General features: G+C 40.6%; 4 protein-coding genes across 6 annotated transcripts in view; 3 read left to right on the forward strand and 1 right to left on the reverse strand.

Moving 5' to 3' along the window:
- Positions 1-1,155: 1,155 nt before the first annotated feature.
- On the reverse strand, positions 1,156-3,571 carry LOC113156860 (somatostatin receptor type 5). The gene has a single exon (XM_026352239.1). The coding sequence runs from the start codon at positions 3,024-3,026 to the stop codon at positions 2,001-2,003; it is 1,026 nt and encodes a 341-aa protein (XP_026208024.1). The 5' UTR covers positions 3,027-3,571; the 3' UTR covers positions 1,156-2,000.
- Positions 3,572-6,159: 2,588 nt separating this feature from the next.
- On the forward strand, positions 6,160-11,578 carry LOC113156601. Its single transcript, XM_026351836.1, has 2 exons — positions 6,160-6,250; positions 6,474-11,578. The coding sequence occupies exon 2, from the start codon at positions 7,076-7,078 to the stop codon at positions 11,576-11,578; it is 4,503 nt and encodes a 1,500-aa protein (XP_026207621.1). The 5' UTR covers positions 6,160-6,250; positions 6,474-7,075.
- Positions 11,579-11,936: 358 nt separating this feature from the next.
- LOC113156001 lies at positions 11,937-13,945 on the forward strand. Its single transcript, XM_026350788.1, has 2 exons — positions 11,937-13,672; positions 13,896-13,945. The coding sequence occupies exon 1, from the start codon at positions 12,261-12,263 to the stop codon at positions 13,233-13,235; it is 975 nt and encodes a 324-aa protein (XP_026206573.1). The 5' UTR covers positions 11,937-12,260; the 3' UTR covers positions 13,236-13,672; positions 13,896-13,945.
- Positions 13,946-16,536: 2,591 nt separating this feature from the next.
- LOC113156612 (zinc transporter ZIP11) overlaps positions 16,537-20,994 on the forward strand; it is a 103,243-nt gene continuing 98,785 nt past the window's right edge. For 2 of the 3 annotated variants that reach the window (XM_026351847.1, XM_026351849.1), the window contains exons 1-3: positions 16,537-16,587; positions 18,206-18,323; positions 18,617-18,655. In XM_026351847.1, the coding sequence (XP_026207632.1) occupies positions 18,216-18,323; positions 18,617-18,655 (147 nt within the window). In that variant the 5' untranslated portion in view covers positions 16,537-16,587; positions 18,206-18,215. Of the gene's footprint in view, positions 16,604-18,205; positions 18,324-18,616; positions 18,656-20,994 lie in introns of all 3 variants that reach the window. The other variant, XM_026351848.1, reaches the window with a different exon arrangement.

The raw sequence follows: 20,994 nt of genomic DNA on the forward strand, positions 1-20,994 counted from the left end.
AAATAGAATCTCTATGTGGTGGCTGGTTAGGACCACATCTCTTTAGAGAAAAACGTAATCCTGCACCACATACTGTATCTGTATTCGTTCTTTTGCATTTTCATTGTGAAATATTGGAACCTTTTACCCCTTTGGACCTCAAACTGTTATTTTACTGAACCCTTATGATGAGATTTGAGGGGAAATGAAACTGTTAAAAACTTCAAGTGAAAAAGATTCAAATGAGTCGTGTTTGCTAGTTTGATCTTTAACATGTCAAATACTTTATATTTTGTGAATATATTGTATCTTCACCTATGTGAAAGCAGCAGTAGCCCACAGTAAAAGTATTGAATTAAAGCAGTGTTAATTAACAGTATTGATCCATTAAATGCATGATGGTTAAAGCTCAAGTGGACCTACTATTACATATTTTATATCTACAAACATGTACTGTTGGGTACGTTAAAGAGGCCTTTATTATGCATTGTTTTTTTGTTTCTATAAGGATGATGGGGGTTCTTTTTAAAAGACTGTTCTTTAGTGTATGACCTGAACGTGTGTAGAAGAAATCACAAAAACTAAATCTTGTTTTCCTTCATACTTGTGCTTATGACCGTTATCGGCATATCAACGGTTCTGCTCAGTTTCCACTCAAAGAACACAGTCACGCCCACACACTTTGTGTGCGCTTCCAGACACAGCAGCACATTTGCAGCCTCAGTAACATAATTTCCCCCAAAAATGTGTTTTTGTTTTTGTGTTTAGATGTGGTATCACTGGATTACACTGACAGCCAGTTTTAAAATGAGGCACTTTATTACTCGAAGCAGGATACAGATTGTCACAGACAAAATTTATGCACATTTACATTACTGATACTTCACATCCAACATTTATTTGTTTGTGTTTGTTTGCATATGTGTGCAAAAATGCATATTTCACATATTTCCTTTCTGTTAAATTGGCCAAATGCTGTGATAACACTCTCTAGGAAGGTCTTCATGGCTTTGACTTTAGATAACGTATACATACATTTTCCAGCTCAACCTAACACAGATTTTTAAAATGTCTCATCTTATGACATTTTGATGTGCCAGATCCATTTTACAACAGTGTAGAATGCTAACATACATCATAACAAAATACAAGTGCTGGTATTTTTTCACTTAAAAGGAAACATTGTACAGTAAAAAAATAAACAGTAAATAAAGTAAATACATGTTTCTCTCCTTTTTGTTCACTTGAAAGTTTCTTCTGGAACTCCTCTGAAGTAAGTTAGCATTAAGCAGAGTTCACCAGTGAGCCTGAAGCAAGCAAGGCTCCCAAAAAGCATATGTACAGGTGCATGCACATGTCTACTCAGACACAAACACACATCTGACACCTTCATACGGTTAAACTCAAGCACGTAGTCCAGCTGTGGGAGTCAAGGAGTTTGTCTGCATCTTGTTGCTGGTGCTCAGCCAAAGGCATGTATTCCTTGCAATTCTGTTTACACTCCACCTGTCAACGCTTCAACCTTCTTGTGCCTCATTTCATTCATTCTGGTGAAAAGCTGAATACAAGGAGATGCTGTAGAGTAGGTCAACTAAGAGATCTATGTTATTAGAAGGCAAATTATACTTTAGGATTGATATAGATCAGGAGGTGGGTGTGTTCTCTATTATAGCAAATAAAAAGCATGATAAGAAATGTGTAGACAAATTAGATTTACCTAATCAAACACCAGCATTAAAGAGAGAGCTGAGCAAATTTCACACCTTGTAAACATACAACTCAAATATATAGTCAGAGAAATAGCAAATCCAATCACATAGACTCAAAGAAAACACTGTTGAAGGAGGAAAGAATGCACCTTATTACACTGAACAGTATCCAAGAATAGTGGAGAAGAAAAACAACACAATTAACCATAATCAAATGAGTTAGGTTACATATATATATATATATATAGGTATCAGTAGTGAGTTGTGAGAGAGTAAATAGGGTTAAATGGTGATTCAGTTTTTGTTTTTTCTTCATGCCAGAATGGTGACATCCAGCACACCTTTATTACAGTCGTTTAAGTCATACTGTTCAGTGTTGCAAAGCATGCTGGGTGATGACTTCTCTGTGCAGCAGAGGAGGGTACGAAAATGCCTCCTGAAAGTGTCGGAGAGGCAGGCATAAAGGATGGGGTTAGCGCAGCTCCAAGAGTACGACAACAGGACCACAAACTCAAACGCTCTGGCGAAGGTCAGTAACAGACCATTTTGAGAAAAGGAGCAGAAGTTGAAGGTGTAAAATGGCAGCCAGCACATGCCGAACACAAGTACCACTGCCACCACCATTTTGGTTACCTGGCGCTCCAGCCGGTGGCTCTCCAGGTTAGGCGTTGAGGCTCGCATTCGCTGGCACCTCAGGGTGAGGATAAGCGCCGTGTAGGAGGCCGTCATGACTGTGAAAGGCAAAGCAAAGCCCATGACAAAGGTGTAGGAGAGGATGCCGAGCCACCAGGTGTTTGAGACGAATTCCGGTATACACTGGCCGTGGTCAGCTGAAAAGTGAAGCGCCATGGGGAGAATGGTGAGCAGCGAAAACAACCACAGAAACGCTGAGACGATCTTTGCACAGCGTGGTGTTCTCCAACGCGCAAACCGGAGAGGGTCAGCCAGCGCCATGTACCGATCGATGCTCATTACTGTGAGACAGAAGACACTGGTGAACTGGTTTATGCCATCCAGCACCATGACCACTTTGCACGCCACGTTGCCAAACATCCAGTAGCTATAGAAGTTCTGGCTCGCTAAGAAGGGAAGACCAACCATGAAGAGGCCGTCAGCCAGAGCCAGGTTGAAGATGTACACCGTTGTTGAAGATGACATTTTGTCCAGTTTCAAAATGGCAATAATGACCAAGGAGTTGCCAGCTAGTCCCATGATGCAGACTACGAGGTAGAGAATGACCATGGTGATGCCATAGCCATCATTATTGTTGTCAAAGTAGAAATAGTCATCCAAGTAAGTCTGATTGTGATCTGTATCTGACAAAAATATGGCATCCATTCTGGTTTAGAGCATCAAATGATGATCAAAAATTAAATTAAATAAAAATACAGAAGTACACTCAGTCCTCGGAACAGTAGCAGCTCAGAGGAGGAAAATTGTGTCTGCTTCTGCTTGTAAATACCTCCTCATGCAGTTCCAGGGTCACCTCCTGGCTCCCTAATGTGGAAGTACTCAGACACAGGCGTAAATAGCTCAAGTGAAAAACACCAAAATCAAACAATGTTTTCAGGTTCAAAAGCAGGCAGGCTTTGGCAACTTATCAGCTTCCCTCATCCAGTCGATTGTTACATCCTTTTATCCTTTCTGCAAAAAAAAAAAAAAAAAGAAAAAAAAAAAAAAAGGCTGTCAAAGTTTGTTCCTTTGTAGTGGAGACCGCACACTTCGCTACCCCATGCAGTCGCTTACATACACACGCTCACAAACACAGCCAGTGACGCACAGCGGTGTGGAAACGAGCGGGGCGACTGGCAGCTCGGACACTTCCCTGCACGCACTTTCTCCCTGGGAGCCCTCTTATATCTCTTCCCCCACAGTGTGCAACGAGTGTGTCTGCTCCTGTCTGTATTTGCGCGTGTGGGTGTGTGTAGGTGGACACACACACACACACACACACACACACACACACACACACACACACCCCCACCCACTCGTTCATCAGTCTCCAGAGATTGTGATAAACTCCAGCTTGGCGTATAACCCCCCTCCCGTGCTCCCCAGTCTCACTGCTATAATGCTGTTTCCAAGGTAAACCCTGGCCCCATCTGCTGCTAAACTTTTGTTTTTATAAGTTTTTCTCTCCGCTCTTTCTTCCTGTTCTGTTTACTTCATGCCCCCCCCGCACCCACCCCACTCATCTATTTTGTCTCACGTCACTCCACTCCAGAGCTCCCCTCTTTCCCTGCCTCCAGTGCTAACTTCACAGTTCAGTGGGGGGTCATACAGTGAAGCCTAAGCACACGCGCTCATAGATAATAACACTATCTCGTCACTTGGGCCACCCACCTTTACAACCCAGACTGAGCAAATGTGCTGACAGGAAAGAGAAGCCCGCTGTCTGTTTCCTCAGGGCTTTCGCTTTTTGACATTTGACATGGGATGCTGTTTTTGCTTCTCCGACTCCTTCCATACTCCTCCAACCCTTTCACCTTGTTTTTCTTACTCAGTCTGTCACAAAACAAGGAGGCGAGAGAGAAAAGGGGGGGAAGATGAAAAGGAGACGAGTGAACGGAGAGGAAGGGCGGAATACGATGCAGAGGAGGAGAGGGGAAGTGTGAAGTGGGAGTTTGGTGAAGATTAAAGACTCTGGCTGACCAATGACCTCTGTCCTGTCGTGGTTCTGACATGCATAGCTTGCATACCTGAGCAACATCTTTCCAAAAAACACCTTGATATGTTCCACCACCCACTATCAACATGACAATAAAGGAAAAAAAGCTCATTGAAAGCTAAACAGTGTTCTCATTCAACCTTCATCCTGTCATTTTTATCTCATTTTAAAGGTACTTAACACCTTAACTGAGAGCTCATTCATGACATGCCACAGATTTCCTGAGAGATTTCTTGAGACATAACATCACTCTGGCTTTTACCTGGTTCCAATTAAGTGGAAAAAAAAAAGCCTTTGTAGTCTAGGCTCTTGATCTCTCCGGAGACTGGCACTTCACACAACACAACCCACGTCTCCAACCCCAGCCCCCTATAAAAAGATCACTGACCGCTTTGTTTCACAGTCTTAAATTTAGGAATTGTTTGACAACTATATATTTTATAGGCAGTACTTTACTGTGGCATTCAGACGAACATGTTGGCATCCATATCCATGTGCTTCAGAGCTGTCTACACCAAGAGGCAAGCCATGTGGAATCAAATGGATCTCTCATATCAGCAAACTCAAGGTTAAGAGCTACTTCACAATTTAGCTGAAAAAACTGCTTTTAGGAAAACTATGTTCTCAGGTCTTTTTTTGCTCCAAGGACTTTCCTTTCACTTCGCCATGTTACATGATCACAACAAGAGATTTTTACAGCCAGACAGCTGAACTCTAGACAACTTGCTAGTGCTCTGGCAATACTTGAGACATGCTCATGATAACAATGGTAACATGTTGCTCTTTAGCAGGTAGTACTTACCTGGCTTACCATCGTAGTTTAGGACATGTGCTCGCTAAGATGATCATGGGATTGTCTTTAGTTTTGCAGAGAGCCATGCATGTCAAAATGCTGTACCAGCATTAATTTGAAAAGTGATGACCTTAAGTGGCATTGACCATGTGCAGTATGTTGTGGACATGTTTGGAAGATTTGTCCAGGTGAGGTTATCTGGATGTATGGTTAAAAGCAGATAGTCTGCATGAGCTATCCTCTTGGGATCATGAATGCCTATATGAAAAAGTGTCCACTTTGTAAATGTGGGTCCTCAAGTGACTTTGAAAATGAGTCCTAGCTCTTGTAATAGATTTATGTAAAAATCCAATGGTACAAAGATATTTCACTCCAAAACACTATTGTCAAACTCAAACTTTTTGTCAAACTGGTTAAAATATTTCACCCTAAACCAAAGTAATGTACCAACAGCCTGACATTCCCATCCACAGAGCAAAGCTACTATTGTTTCTTTAAAAAGTCCCAAAAACAAACAAAAACCACGAGCAGCCTGCATAGAATAATTGAATTACTCTAACAAAATGTGAAATCTACATCTTAATGTCTTGTTTATTTTTTTAGTTTGTGGTTATCTGGCCAATTCTATATCTATATTGCGCAATACTGAATGTAAACTCAGAGCCACTCATCAGTAAAACAAATCTAACTTGCTGCAATACAGAATAAGGTAATGGAACACTAATCTCAACTGCAGTGCATCATCTGGGTTGTAACTGCTGTCAAGTATCAGTTATACTGTTCAAGTATCTGTGATTGTTTTGTTGAATGTTTATAATGTATATATATGAAAGAACGGAATTTAAGTAATGTATATTGTTGATATAAAGTTATTACAACACGTGTATAGCAGTATTCTGAGGCGGAACCAATGTTCGCCAGTTTAAGTAACTTCGGGTTAATTGTTGTGATACACCATCTACTGCACGTGGATTAACTTCTTAATTAGAAGATGGGATGCTGAGCCACGGTGCACTGCGCAACCTTTTTGTGAAGATTTTGATGTTGAAAAGTTCGGTTCCAAGTTTATTTTCCTCCCTGTGAGATAATGCGGCCAATGAGGTACGTTTTGTTTTGTGTTTTATATCATATTTGAAGCTGCTGAATGTTAACATGACGCCAAATGTTTCGGTTAAAGTTTGTAATACTGAATATGTCATTTCATATCTTAAGTAATTGTTTAAGTGCAATTTGTGTTGTTTATATTTTATTGTGCTTAATTTTATTTGTGTTTTATATCCCTTAAGAAATGTCTTTTGTATGTATTTATGTGTCTTTTATTCAGTTCTCACGGCATGCTGAAAGTGCGTCTAATAAATGCCTGTGTGTAAAGAACACCTTGTGTCCGTGAGACCTTATGGGGAGCGACAGTGAGAACTCAGACTGCTCGACACGAGGGATGCAGACGATAAACACCGGCTGCAGACGAAGCTGCAAGCAAGCTACGACGCACACTAGCATCGAGCAGATAAGACTGTGCAAACACTGATTACCTGAACAAGTGGGAGAAAGAGAGTCAAGCCAATAAGAAGAAACATTTAAAACAAGTTAAATGTTTACAAGTGGTTAAAGGACTCTACTTCCTATAAGAGGTCTAGTGTTATGTGCATGTTTAAGTTTACATAAGTCCCAAGTAAGAAGAACTCTGCAACGTGTTAAGAGTTAAGAATAGTATACACATAGAGATTGTTTATGTAGTTAAGTGTTAAGTTGTGTGTCTGTTCATCCATTTAAAGTTGAAACAAGTTCATTTATATTATTACAGTGTTGTTACTGCTTAGATTATCTTAAGGTTTTGATGCAGCATAATGTAGTTTATTCAGTTACCCTTGTAATGCCATAAGTTAAGTAATTAACTCAAGAGAGGTGTATTCAAACAACACTAGAATGGCTGAGCATGAGCGTGAAGCTAAGAAAGCAGACTCAGACAGAGACAGTTGTGCTGAAGGGACACAGCATCAGATTGAAGACGCTGTTCATCCATCAGAGAAGATTGATGTAGGAATAGAAACTACAGCTGTTGCTGTGCAGGAATTAAGAAGAAGTCAGAGAACCAGAACTCTTACTGAAAAGGGTCAACAACTGCATGATAGCAAAATCAAAGGACTTCAACATCGCTTTGTCATTACATATGACAGATGGAAAGCTCTTGCCAAGCAGGCTAAGAAGGAGCTTGATAGTTCTTCTTCTGTTGATGTTATACTTAACCTCAGAACTAAGATTCAGTGTGCTTCAACTGATGTGAAACATGCTTATGACGACCTACGACATCTAAGTGTCCCTGATGGGGAGACACGACGTAGAGTAGACACCTGTGATGCTGTCTCAAGGCGACTATTGGACTATGCATGGAACTGTCTTGAAGGAAAGGAAGGTTCTCAGGAACAAGTTCACTGGGCAGACACTGGCTCAGTGTTTTCATCTGCAGTTTCCCATAGGTCCAGGTCAAGCTCTAAAGATTCAAGGTCCATAAGATATGGTAGTATAAGATCCACACACTCTAACTTGTCTTCTGCAGTTAAACAAGAGGCAGTAGCAGAGTTAGCTGCCACCCAAGAGGCTCTAAAGGTCCTACAAGAAATAGAATGTGAGAAACAAAGCCTTGACATTCTTGAAGAGGAAGACAGGCAGAGGATTGCAGTGCAAGAATCAGAAAATGCTGCAAGAAAAAAGACACTAGAAGAGAAGCGCAGGCAGATAGAGCGCTTAGAGACAGTCAAAAGAATGAATGCAGCTAGGGCACGTTTGCAAGTGTATGAGACAGGTGTGAGCTCAGATGAAGAGATAACAGAGTTACTTCATGACTCTCACTTTGCTGAGGTCAAACCTGCTTCTATCCCAAGTAGACTTCCAGCACATAAGCCAAAGCATATCTCACATGCTCAACCTGCTATAATTCCTCAATCTGCCATAAAGAAAGAGTCTTCTACCAATGTTCATAAGGAAGATAACACTACAGCACTTGCTGAAGCCATAGCAGAGTCTATCAATGTAAGTCGTCTCCCAGTACCAGAACCAGCTGTTTTCAGTGGAGATCCACTAAGATACACAGACTGGAAAATGTCTTTTCAGATGTTGATAGACAAGAAGAACATTCCAGCGAGTGAGAAAGTCTACTACCTTCGCAAGTATGTAGGGGGTCCTGCAAAGAAAGCTATTGAGAGTTATTTTCTGTTAGGTACCGACACAGCCTACCATGCTGCGTGGAATATTCTGGAAGAACGGTATGGAAGCTCCTTCGTGATTGCAAAGGCCTTTAGGGATAAGCTATCTTCATGGCCAAAAATTGGACCTAAAGATTGTTTTGAACTTAGAGAGTTTGTTGACTTTCTTCGTGGCTGTTGCACAGCAATGACACAGATCAAAGGTCTTGAAATCCTTAACGACTGTGGTGAAAACCAAAGAATCCTTGCAAAACTTCCTGATTGGTTGGTAGCCAGATGGAATAGGAAGGCTGTTGAGATTGAAGAAGCAAGTCACATGTTTCCAAGTTTTGTGCAGTTTGTTGACTTTCTTACATTTGAAGCTAAGATAGCTTGTAACCCAGTAACCTCACTTCATGCACTTAAGTCTAGTGATGGGGAAAGACCAAAGATAGCAAAAACTCGTAGTGTTGGTGCACGTGTATTGGTAAACAGCTCAGTAGAAAACCTAGATGTGAAAAGGTGTATTTTTTGTGAGAAACCATCACATAGCATTCACACATGTTGGAAGTTCATGGACAAGTCGATTACAGAACGAATCAAGTTTGCACAGAATAGCAAATTGTGCTTTGGATGCTTGAAACCAGGACACCAGTCAAAGAACTGTGAGAAGAGGAGCATCTGCGACACATGTAAAGGGAAGCATCCAACATGCTTACATGAAGACAGAACCGCAAGGGATGTCAGGAAGGAACAGCAGATGGTGAAACGAACAGACAGCAGGAATCATGTGAAGGAGAAGGAAAGGTCAGTGGGAGCAATGCAGTCTCAACCAAGCAACGAAACATCAAATGAAGTAACATCTAATAGAGTGGTCCAAGATGTGAGCAGTACATACACATCCACAGTTGTCCCGGTGTGGCTTTCCACCACAAGTAACCCAGAGAATGAACTCCTTGTATATGCTCTGTTGGATAATCAAAGTGACACAACGTTCATATTACAAGAAAAGGCAGAAACGCTCAATGCACCAAAAGAGCCTGTGCAGTTGAAAATCTCCACATTATCATCCAAAAGTACAGTCATTCCAAGTCAAAGGTTAAAGGGACTACAAGTGAGAGGGTTCTACTCCTCAAAGAAAATTCCTCTTCCAACAACTTATTCCAGAGAGTTTATTCCAGTCAATCTAAGTCACATTCCTACGCAAAAGACAGCGAGAGCATGGCCTCACTTGGAGCACCTTGTTGAAGAGATGGCTCCGTTAATAGACTGTGATGTTGGCCTGCTTATAGGATATGACTGTTCACAAGCCCTGCTACCCAGAGAAGTTGTTGCAGGTAAGGACAACGAACCATTTGCTCAAAGAACAGACCTTGGCTGGAGCATAATCGGTCATGTCAATCCTTGTATTGATTATGGTGATGCAATTGGAGGCAGCCACAGGATTGTTGTGAAGCAGGTGACACCTCAGTTGTTGTCATCTACTCATCTCACAAATGAAGTGCGATATATGTGCCGCACACAAGTCAAAGAAGTGGTCACACCACCACAAGTGATAAGAGCACTTGAGTCCGACTTCATTGAAAGGAATGTAGAGGATGCTCACCTTTCACAAGAAGATCTACGTTTCCTATCGATAATGGAGAAAGGGACAAGAATCAATGCAGATAACCACTGTGAGATGCCATTGCCATTTAAAGGAAATAAACCATGCCTCCCAGATAATGTGAAGTGTGCTCATCACCGTCTCATGTGTTTGAGAAAAAGATTTGAGAAAGACAAACAATATCACAATGACTATGTAACCTTCATGAATGGAATAATAACTCGCAGAGAAGCAGAGAAAGTTCCAGAAGAGGAGATCAGGAAGACTCCTGCTTGGTACATTCCTCACCACGGGGTATATCATCCACAGAAACCTGGGAAGATACGGGTTGTGTTTGATTGCTCAGCGAAGTTTGAAGGAGTGTCATTGAATGATCATTTGCTTACAGGGCCAGAGCTGACAAGTACTTTGGTAGGTGTGCTCTGTCGGTTCCGCAAGGGGCCAGTAGCAATAATGTGTGATATTGAATGCATGTTCCACCAGTTTCATGTGAGCCCAGATGATCAAGATTATTTGAGGTTTCTTTGGTGGGATAATGGAGACTTCCAATCTTCTCCATCAGTCTACCGTATGAGAGTCCACCTGTTTGGCGCAGCCTCTTCACCGGGGTGTGCAAATTATGGGTTGAGGTTCATTGCTGCTCAAGGACAGGGTAGATTTAGCGAAGCATCCATCCGCCTGATTGAGAGGAACTTTTACGTGGACGATGGTCTGATAAGTGTCTCAACAGATGAGGAAGCGATTCAGTTAGTGAGCGAAGCAAGAGAGCTCTGTAGCACTGGAAAGCTGAGAATCCACAAGTTCATTTCCAACCACCACAACGTGCTTGCGTCAATTCCCAAGGAGGATTGTGCAGAAGCGGTACGCAACCAAGATTTGACCTTAGGTGAAACACAGATTGAAAGAGCTCTAGGGGTCAGCTGGTGTGTTGTTGCAGATCAGTTTCAGTTCAGAGTGATTGTGAATGAACGCCCACTAACAAGGAGGGGAGTTTTATCTACCGTTGCCTCCATTTATGACCCACTTGGCTTTGTAGCACCTTTCATTCTGATCGGGAAGAAGATACTTCAACAGATGTGTCAAGACAAGATCGGATGGGATGAACCGCTCTCTGAGGATCTTCGGCCAAAATGGGAAGCTTGGCTTTTGGATCTGCATAACCTAGCTGATGTCAAGATTCAGCGATGTTACATTCCAGAAAGTTGGAACGAAGTCCAGAGGTATGAGTTGCATCATTTTTCTGACGCGAGTAGTGCAGGGTATGGTGAATGCACTTACCTGAGAGCAGTTAGCACATCAGGAGAAATCCACTGTTCTTTAGTCATGGGCAAGGCCAGGGTTTCACCCCTGAAGATTACCACAGTACCCAGACTCGAGCTGTCAGCAGCGGTTGTTGCTGTTCGCACAAGTGATCTGCTCAGAAAGGAGCTAGAAATAGAGGCTCAAGAGTTCTTTTGGACAGACTCTAAGGTTGTCCTAGGATATGTCAACAATGATGCGAAAAGATTCCATGTGTTTGTGGCAAACCGTGTTCAGCGCATTAAAGAGAGCACAAATCCAAGTCAATGGAGATATGTAAGCTCTGAAGAAAATCCTGCAGACCATGCATCAAGAGGTCTTGCAGCAAAAGGAACTTACTAAATCCAACTGGTTTACTGGTCCAGCCTTTCTTTGGCTTGATGATCTTCCCAACAGAGATATTAAGGTGGGAGATATTTCTGTTGAAGACCCAGAAGTTCGCAAGACGTGTGTACACAAGACATTGACAAGTGAAGATTCATTGAATAATCGCTTTCTAAAGTTTTCCAACTGGACCAGATTAGTCAAAGCTATTGCCAGACTCGTACGACGTCTCAAACAGCTTAAGGGCTTGACTTCAAAAACCAATGAAGCCACAAGTCTTGAAGAGAGGAAAGATGCAGAACTTACAATCATAGGCATTGTACAAAGTGCATTCTTCTCTGAGGAAATCAGAAGCTTAAAGTGCAAGGGCGAGATGAAGTGTAGTGACAAAAGTAGTAAACTTTACAGACTGAATCCCTTTTTGGATGAGAAAGACATCCTCAGAGTGGGGGGTCGTCTGGAGCATGCTGCTTTGCACCCACACATCAAACATCCGGTGATTTTGCCAAAGACCAGTCACATATCAAGATTGCTGATTGAACATTATCATCAACGAGTTCAGCACCAAGGTCGTGGCATAACGCTTAACGAACTACGATCCAATGGTATTTGGATACTTGGTGGCAGTCATGCGGTATCATCCTGCATTCATGAGTGTGTTAAGTGTAGGAAGTTCAGAAGACCTACAGAAACACAAAAAATGGCAGACTTACCATTGGAACGCATGGAGACAACTCCTCCTTTTACTTATTGTGGTATGGACTGTTTCGGCCCATTCTACGTCAAGGAGGGAAGAAAGGAGTTGAAGCGATATGGTCTGTTATTCACTTGCTTGTGTTCTCGTGCAGTGCACATAGAGTTGCTTGATGATATGACAGCTGATGCTTTTATCAATGTTCTGCGTGCTTTCATTGCTCTAAGAGGAAATGTCCGACAACTTCGATCTGATCAGGGTACTAACTTTGTTGGTGCAAGACGTCAGTTCTTAGAAGCTGTACAAGAAATGGACCAAGACGGCCTTAAGCAACTAGGCTGTGAATTCGTCATGAACACTCCGTCTGCAAGCCACATGGGTGGAGCTTGGGAAAGACAAATCAGGACAGTAAGAAATGTGTTGATGTCCATTCTGGATCAGTCATCTCGCAAACTTGATAGTTCGTCATTGCGAACTTACCTTTATGAGGTTATGGCAATCATAAACAGCAGACCTTTAACGGCACACCTGCTCAATGATCCAGCAGGACCACAACCTCTTACACCTAACCACCTTCTGACCATGAAATCTTCTATTGTCTTGCCACCACCTGGAGAGTTTGTAAGGGAAGACCTTTATCTTCGCAAAAGATGGAGGAAAGTGCAATACTTGGCCAATGAATTTTGGTCTAGATGGAAGAAAGAATATCTCTTGAACCAGCAACAGAGACAAAAATGGCATAAAGGTCGTAGAAATGCAAAGATCAATGACATAGTGCTTGTGCAAGATGACAATGCACCTCGAAATGAATGGAAGTTGGCTAAGGTCACTGAAGTATATCCTGGTAAAGATGGATGTGTGAGAAAGCTTCAGTTGTTGATTAGTGACAGAGCACTGGATGAGCAAGGGAAGCGTGTTACTAAACCTGTTTACTTGGAAAGGCCTATTCATAAGACTGTAACCTTACTAGAAGCTGAGTAATATAGTTTTTGTGTTTAAGTGTTCTTTAGTCAAGTTAAGATAGTTTGTATATTGTATTTTAGAAATCACTAGTGATTTGGTGGGAGTGTAACTGCTGTCAAGTATCAGTTATACTGTTCAAGTATCTGTGATTGTTTTGTTGAATGTTTATAATGTATATATATGAAAGAACGGAATTTAAGTAATGTATATTGTTGATATAAAGTTATTACAACACGTGTATAGCAGTATTCTGAGGCGGAACCAATGTTCGCCAGTTTAAGTAACTTCGGGTTAATTGTTGTGATACACCATCTACTGCACGTGGATTAACTTCTTAATTAGAAGATGGGATGCTGAGCCACGCTGCACTGCGCAACCTTTTTGTGAAGATTTTGATGTTGAAAAGTTCGGTTCCAAGTTTATTTTCCTCCCTGTGAGATAATGCGGCCAATGAGGTACGTTTTGTTTTGTGTTTTATATCATATTTGAAGCTGCTGAATGTTAACATGACGCCAAATGTTTCGGTTAAAGTTTGTAATACTGAATATGTCATTTCGTATCTTAAGTAATTGTTTAAGTGCAATTTGTGTTGTTTATATTTTATTGTGCTTTATTTTATTTGTGTTTTATATCCCTTAAGAAATGTCTTTTGTATGTATTTATGTGTCTTTTATTCAGTTCTCACGGCATGCTGAAAGTGCGTCTAATAAATGCCTGTGTGTAAAGAACACCTTGTGTCCGTGAGACCTTATGGGGAGCGACATGGGTTTTATTAAAAAGCTGGATCAAGCTACTATAGCATAATCTAAATGTATCCATGTTACATAATAGCAATTTAAGCAATTATGTCAAATCAAGGCACTGTAATTAATATTTGTGAGGCACTGTACTGCTGTTGCTATGGTGGTTTGTTCCTGTTATTGTCATGCAAAACATTTAAAAAATATGCAGTGTGATGTCACTTTGGGATATTTCCAGTGCAGGTGTTTTGTCTTTTTTCTTGTATTATCATAAAACAGCAGGGATCTAACACATTAGAGGTAAACATCCGTATTTGATGTCAGTTTCTTTGAATAAAAGACCCAGAATATCTTTCTTTAGCCGCCATTTTGAACAGATGTTCAGCAACTGTGCATTGATGCAAAACGACCAATTCATAATTTAAAAAGCAAGAATGTAATGGAGGTCTGAGATACTGTATATAGCATTCTGTATCATGAATATAACTTTTCAGAGAACTACACTACATTACTGCTTTTTCTGAAGCAAAAAGGTGATGTACTACCAACCTGGCCTGGTGGAAAACTATTCTCTTTCTTAGTTTATCCGAAAATGTACCAAACTGCATTGATCAGTCTGACAAGACAAGTGAACTTTCCCAGACGTGCCCGACCTTCCAAAATTAATCTAAGCGCATGGTGACAGTCATGGAAGGAACTGGGAGCTGCTCTCACTTCATTAAAGGTTAGTTATTATGACTCCATTATCTTATAGACACTGTGTAGAAACAGCATGCATGAGAGTGGGGAGGTTAAAACCACTGCTGCTGTAACGTAGAAGAACATAAAGATATCATCTGAATTCTGTCACAACACACGACGTAGATGACCCTCAAACCCTTTAGGGTATTTTCTATAGACTGATGAGTCAAAAGTTGAACTGTTTGGGACAGAGGCTCTGTTACATTTGGTGTAAACCAAAGAAATTCCACAAAAAGAACAATGCACCTATGGTCAAGCATGGGGGTGACAGTGTAATGTTAAGGGCATGTTTTGCTGCCTGAGGGTCAGGGCCACCAAACATGTCTATCTAAGAAATGTGAAGTCAAATGTAAGGTCAAGCACAACTGGGTAATGCAGCAAGAAAATGATATATGATATCAAACATAAGAGTTGAACTCTGATTGGCTCAACAGAAATAAAACCGTTTTATAATGGCCTAGTCAATGACCTAGTGAACTAGTTATTATGTTCAAGGGGAGAATACTTCCTCCCCCTGATCTGAAACAGCAACAAAACAATGAAAGAACGAAAAAAAAGAAAAGACAATCAGGAGGGAGTGGCATTGTATGCTGGAAATTTACTGGGATTTTGCTTTTCAACTCATAGACACTAAGGGGTTGATCACCATGTCCTGTTTTATCAGGACATCATAATGAAAAAGGAAATGTCCGGAAAAACATGTTGCCTCAAAGGAAACTAACATTGTTAATGCTCAGAAGAAGTTACTCAAACTGACAAGTTGGTTGTCGCATAAAGGAACTTCCAAATATGTTGTATACGCCTGCCAATAGGTTCTATAAAGGTTTAGAAAACAGGAAATTCCATACTAAGTGAAAGATTTGATACCTACCTGACGGTGAGTTTAAAGGTCAAATGTTAATATGCCTAGGAAACACAGGAACTTCCTCTGGAAAAAGAAGAATTACTAGCAAATTCCCAGAATGGGTTCCTTGTGAAACAAAGGGAAAGGCTGCACATGCACACACATACACGTGTACTGCAAAACCAGTAGTTTTATTTTGAAAAGAAGTAATACCACAGTGTGAAAATACAGCATTGAAAATTGTATCTACTTACTGGAAATGTAAGAACTTAAGTATAGCTGATGAACTTTTATTTTAGAAGTTATTAAATACACAGATCAGCCACAAATTTAAAACCACCAGCCTATTATTGTGTCGATTCCAGACGTGTGATGTATATCCTCAGGTATCTGGCACAAAGACGCCAGCAGAATATCCTTTAAGTGCTGTAAATGGTGACCTGGGGCCTCCATGGATCAAACTTGTTTTTCCAGAACATTCCACAGATGCTCAATCGGATTGAGATCACAGGAAATTGGAGGCTAATGCAAGACCTTGAACTCCTCATCATGTTTCTCACACACTTCCTGAACAATCTTTCACTGGGGCAGGCACTAACTGTTCCCCTGAAGAGACTTGATCTGCAGCAAGGAAAGTGGCGTATGTCACATAACATCCACATGAAAGCGCATATCCCAAGGTTCCCCGTCAGAGTGTTGCTCAGGGCATCACACTGCCTCCATCGGCTTACCTTTCTCCCAAAGTGCATCCTGGTGTCATCTCTTCCTTGGGTAAATGACACACTGTTTAATCTCATTTGATTTATACTAATTAAAAAATGATATCTAATTTCAAATTACATGCTTTGAGTCCTTTCCGCTAAAATAGTGCCCAGTGCTTCAAAAATGCATTTTAAAGTATTGAACCGAGGGTTAATACCCGAGCTGCAGCTGTCAACGTGATCGACCAATAGGCTGCGAGGAGAGGCGGGACTTAGACTGTCATAGACACGTGTACCGGGAAGCAGGAAGTAAATACAGGAGAATCGAGGTGCCACTGGAAGAAGTGAGTAAACCAGAAAGTAATAAAAAACTACTGATAACATAACGTTAAGGGGAAATTAAACATAGCCGAATTACTGCATGTTGTTCTGTAACATTGCAGATAGCGTTTAACTTAAAGGTAACGGTTTCATTTAATGGGACAATGTAGGAAGGTTAAAAACTAGCCGGTTGACTCTCATTAAACGTTCAAGGGTAGTCACGTCAGTTACTTGTATACATTACATACTCTGTCTGTGCATTGTTTCAAATAAATGAAGACATGCACTTCTATATAATGTAGTGCTAAGGAAGCCAGAATAAAACTGTGTATCTATCTTACTTTGTTAAATAAACGAAGCTACACTTAAGTTGGTGATGTGAAAATGTCATTCAAAGCTGCTTGTTACTTTAGCATGGGTGCTAACAACGCATGAAAGTTAACTCAAATGAAAACCGACTTTGTATTTATAGGTCAGCCCACATTTATGTGATGAATATTAATGTTAGTTAGTCATGTTTGCCAAATGAAGCTGTCAGCCCTCAATACATTACAAAAGCAGCTTTGCATTCCATGTTTTTACTAATTTATGTGCTCATGAAAATGTCATTTGATGGTCAGATAAAGGAATTACCCACTGCTTATACATATACAGTATATATTAATTTGTTGCATTTGCATGTGAAAATATTCCAGTTAAAACTACTTTCAAGTTTCTAACAAATCAAAAGTTGAATTCCTTTAAAAAAAATCTTACTGACACTTGCACAATATGATACCCTCATGGGTTTTGCTGCTTCAGCCTCACTTGATCTGGTATGGCCACAAGCTCTGTGTCCTAAGTAGACACTGCAGCAAAATGGACATGACTGAGTCAGAATGACTTATGACTCCTCTGTTTTGTTTGCTGGTGTAGTCACAGAGTACACATAGAAAACGGGCTTGCTTGAAAGTTCATCCGTGTAGTTAACCCCAAATAGATGCAACAAGAGGGCAAAGTTCATTTAGGTTTTGTCTGACAAATGTTTTTCAGTTTCTGCTTCGCATTGCATTTAATGCACAGTATGAGAAACATAATTAGTTAACATACTTCATGCTGTATTATCTTCCGACCATGATGGGCCAACCCCAACAGGTTCGACTGCACAGACTCAATTGGAAAAAGGTCCAGGATGTTACAGTCATTAGCAAACAGGATTTGATGCACATTTGCTCTTGTGGATGGAAACAAACACAGCAGGTGTGTGTCAGACTAGTAAGGTGAGGGCTCAGAGGCACATTTAAGATGAGTAAGCCTAAAGACAGGTTCACACCTGTTTTCTGATCTAATGTTTGCTCTTCATCATAATGATCAGTTGGTTGAGCAGTTGTCCATGAACCGCAGGGCCTCCTAGTTTCTCCTGGCCACATGTCAAAGCCTACGCACTAGACATTGAACCCTAAGCACCTTAAAAAGACTCTCTCTCAGTCCAGCTGTATTGCTTTTATGTCAAATTGACCAACAGCAGTATTTGTAGAAGCTACTGGATTATTTTTATCCATCCATTTTGTTGTTTTCTGGACAGATGACTACAAGACATGATCATCCACCACTTCCAACATAATGTAAATGTGTTTGAGTGAATGTATATTGTTTGTACAGGAGTGGCACGATGCTGGAAGGCTACAGCCCAGTTACCCAGGCGCTGCTGGGTACTCTATTCACCTGGGGTTTGACTGCTGCAGGAGCTGCACTGGTGTTCGTGTTCTCCAGCCGACAGGTATTGACTGACAGTCTGAAAAATCTCTTACTGTATGCTGTTTTAAAGGAACAGATTATTCACTTTTGACTACACCTCATGAAACCTCTCTATTGACGGAATGGTTTTCCTCATCTTTTGCCTGATTTAGATTTGTTTTGTTATCTTTAAACCTCTGATCTCTGTGCGTGTTGCATTTTTGCCACTTAAATCAACAATACGTGGTTTACTCAAGGGTTAGATGTTACACTGACTGAGTTTGGAGATATTGATTTGACTGACTTGGACACAATTTGTCTCTCTGCCCTTTTCAGAAGCGCATCTTGGATGGAAGTTTAGGCTTTGCAGCCGGGGTGAGTTGCTTTTGAATCCAAACGCACACCTACACACATCCAGTACAGGTAGGAGAGTGGTGCAATATGAAGACTTTTGGACGTTTTTGGACGTGGCAGGCTGAGTTTCTTCTAGAGCCAGAGAAAGCCTGGCAAATCCAGATGCCACATTCATTTATAGAACTATGAGATAAGTGATCCCCCGGAGGAGAACTTGGCCTTATCATGTCTAAAGAGGTATTATGCTGCAATAGAAAATACATCCCCTAAACTCCAGCATCTGACTCTTACAATTACATTTTTTTATTTCCTGCAGGGGAAGCAGTTCACAGCTCATATTTATCAAGTGCCACAGACTAGGAAATCCGTAGCAGATCTAAATTGTCACAGAAATGTGAAACATGCCTATTAAAATAGTACAATTAATCTTTTTTATCTTTAAACACATGAAGGCTGTCAAGCATCACAACAGTTCTGAGTAAAAAGAGTGGACAAGCAAGCAAATGCAGAATACATCGTAGATCTTTTTTGATCTCATTTGATTTAAAAAGACATTGAACATAGAGGGCTGCATTCAATTTTAGATATTTCTTACCACACTGCAAGCTGTAATCACCTAAACATATTAGAGCTAATGTGTTAGCAAACAGCTGACTGCAAACACATTGAATAGGCACAAAGCAACATTAGCATTCATTTGCAGTTTTGTGTCTGCAACTTGGTAAATATAGATAATCACTCTTGTTTAGCTCTCCTGAGGAAAATATCTGGTCCTTAAGCTGCTTAATGCTCCACTGTGTTTACTAGAGGTATAACAATTTTCCAAATCAGCAGTTTGGTCCACACCTTGATTTTTGAGCTGCAGGTCGCTTCCTATGAGGTTTGTGCAGGGTTTTATTAAATCAACAGTTTGGGGCTGTGCTATTTGCTATTGTGCTCTGAGCGCTATGAAAGCACGGATGACCTAAACTCTATACTGTCCCAGAATGCAGTTCCATCTTCTCGAACAACAACACAAGAACCCGGTTGTTTGTGGGACAGAACAGTTAAATGAAAAGGTAAAGTGCAGGATCAGGATATAGTTTTGGGTGGGTTCATCACTACAACATTTTTCCAGTCTCAATAGTATATTAGGCTATATAATTCCCCTGAAGAGGTGCATACTGGGAAAGAAACGACATTTTCATGCCCAGAAATAAAGACCATCAGCAGCATGTTTAACAGACTACAAGTATATGTAATAGAAGAGCAAATGTTGATTGTGTATTATTTGATTGTATTTACACATTAACATCTTACTGACTTTGGCACCCATTCTTTTCCAATGCAGTAGCTGCTTGCTTTAAACACCGAAGGTCCTGACACAGAACGAACAACTGTAAAACAACTAGATTGTAAAACTAATGCAATCTCTATGATTCACCTAAAGATTATGGACATCGATCGACCACCTTCCACCTCTACTTTCACATTACTCTAAATGTATTGTTAAATGTATAAATAAAACAACGAATAGCACATTTTTCCACATAACCTGTTTCCTTACTGCACAAGTAGAACAATTAAATATACAAGTTGCTGCTTGAAGTGTAGAGGCAGAGAACAGATCAAACACTGTCAAAATGTCTAATTATAGTCAGCAGTAGTTCATATTTGCAGTTGCATTTGGAAATTTGCATACACTTATCACAGATGTCATGTCATGTCTTTAAACTTCTTTTACTTTGGCAGAATGATTGTACAGTGTAATTATTATATATATATATATATATATGCACTTGTATTTAACATCATTTTGGGTTGTCTGTAAACTGACAACCAGCAGTTCATTAAAAATGGCTCCAAGACACACTCCCAACTGGTCTAAACCTACCATCCTCTCTCTCAGATCTTAACTGAGCTCTTTGGACTTTTCAGCTTTATCGGCTTTATTGGCCAAGTATGTTTGCACACACAAGGAGTTTGACTCCGCTTCGTAGTGGCTCTTGATACAGTAACAATAACAAGGAAGATGCACAGTGAAAAAGCACTGTATGTTGGTCTATGTTGTGAGTGTGGTCAAACAAACCTTTATTATGTTGGCACGGAGAAGCTACCAGCTGTAATCCACTGTAAACACTAACAGGAAGTTAAGAGGCCTTGGGCTAAGCAAATTGAAAGACATCTAATAATCTAAGTCGTATATATACTGTAATGTATATGCACATTTTTGCCTCTACTAATTCTGCCAAGACAGGTGGTCCAGTGGGTTTATTTTTTCTATTAAAGATGAATGTTGTGTAATTATTCTGCCCCAGATAAAGGACAAGTCCAGGAAATTATTGAAAGCTCAGTATTGCCATGACTCTCATGTCCAGGAC

This window comes from Anabas testudineus, chromosome 19 (assembly GCF_900324465.2).
Source record: "Anabas testudineus chromosome 19, fAnaTes1.2, whole genome shotgun sequence".
Lineage (NCBI taxonomy): Eukaryota > Metazoa > Chordata > Actinopteri > Anabantiformes > Anabantidae > Anabas > Anabas testudineus.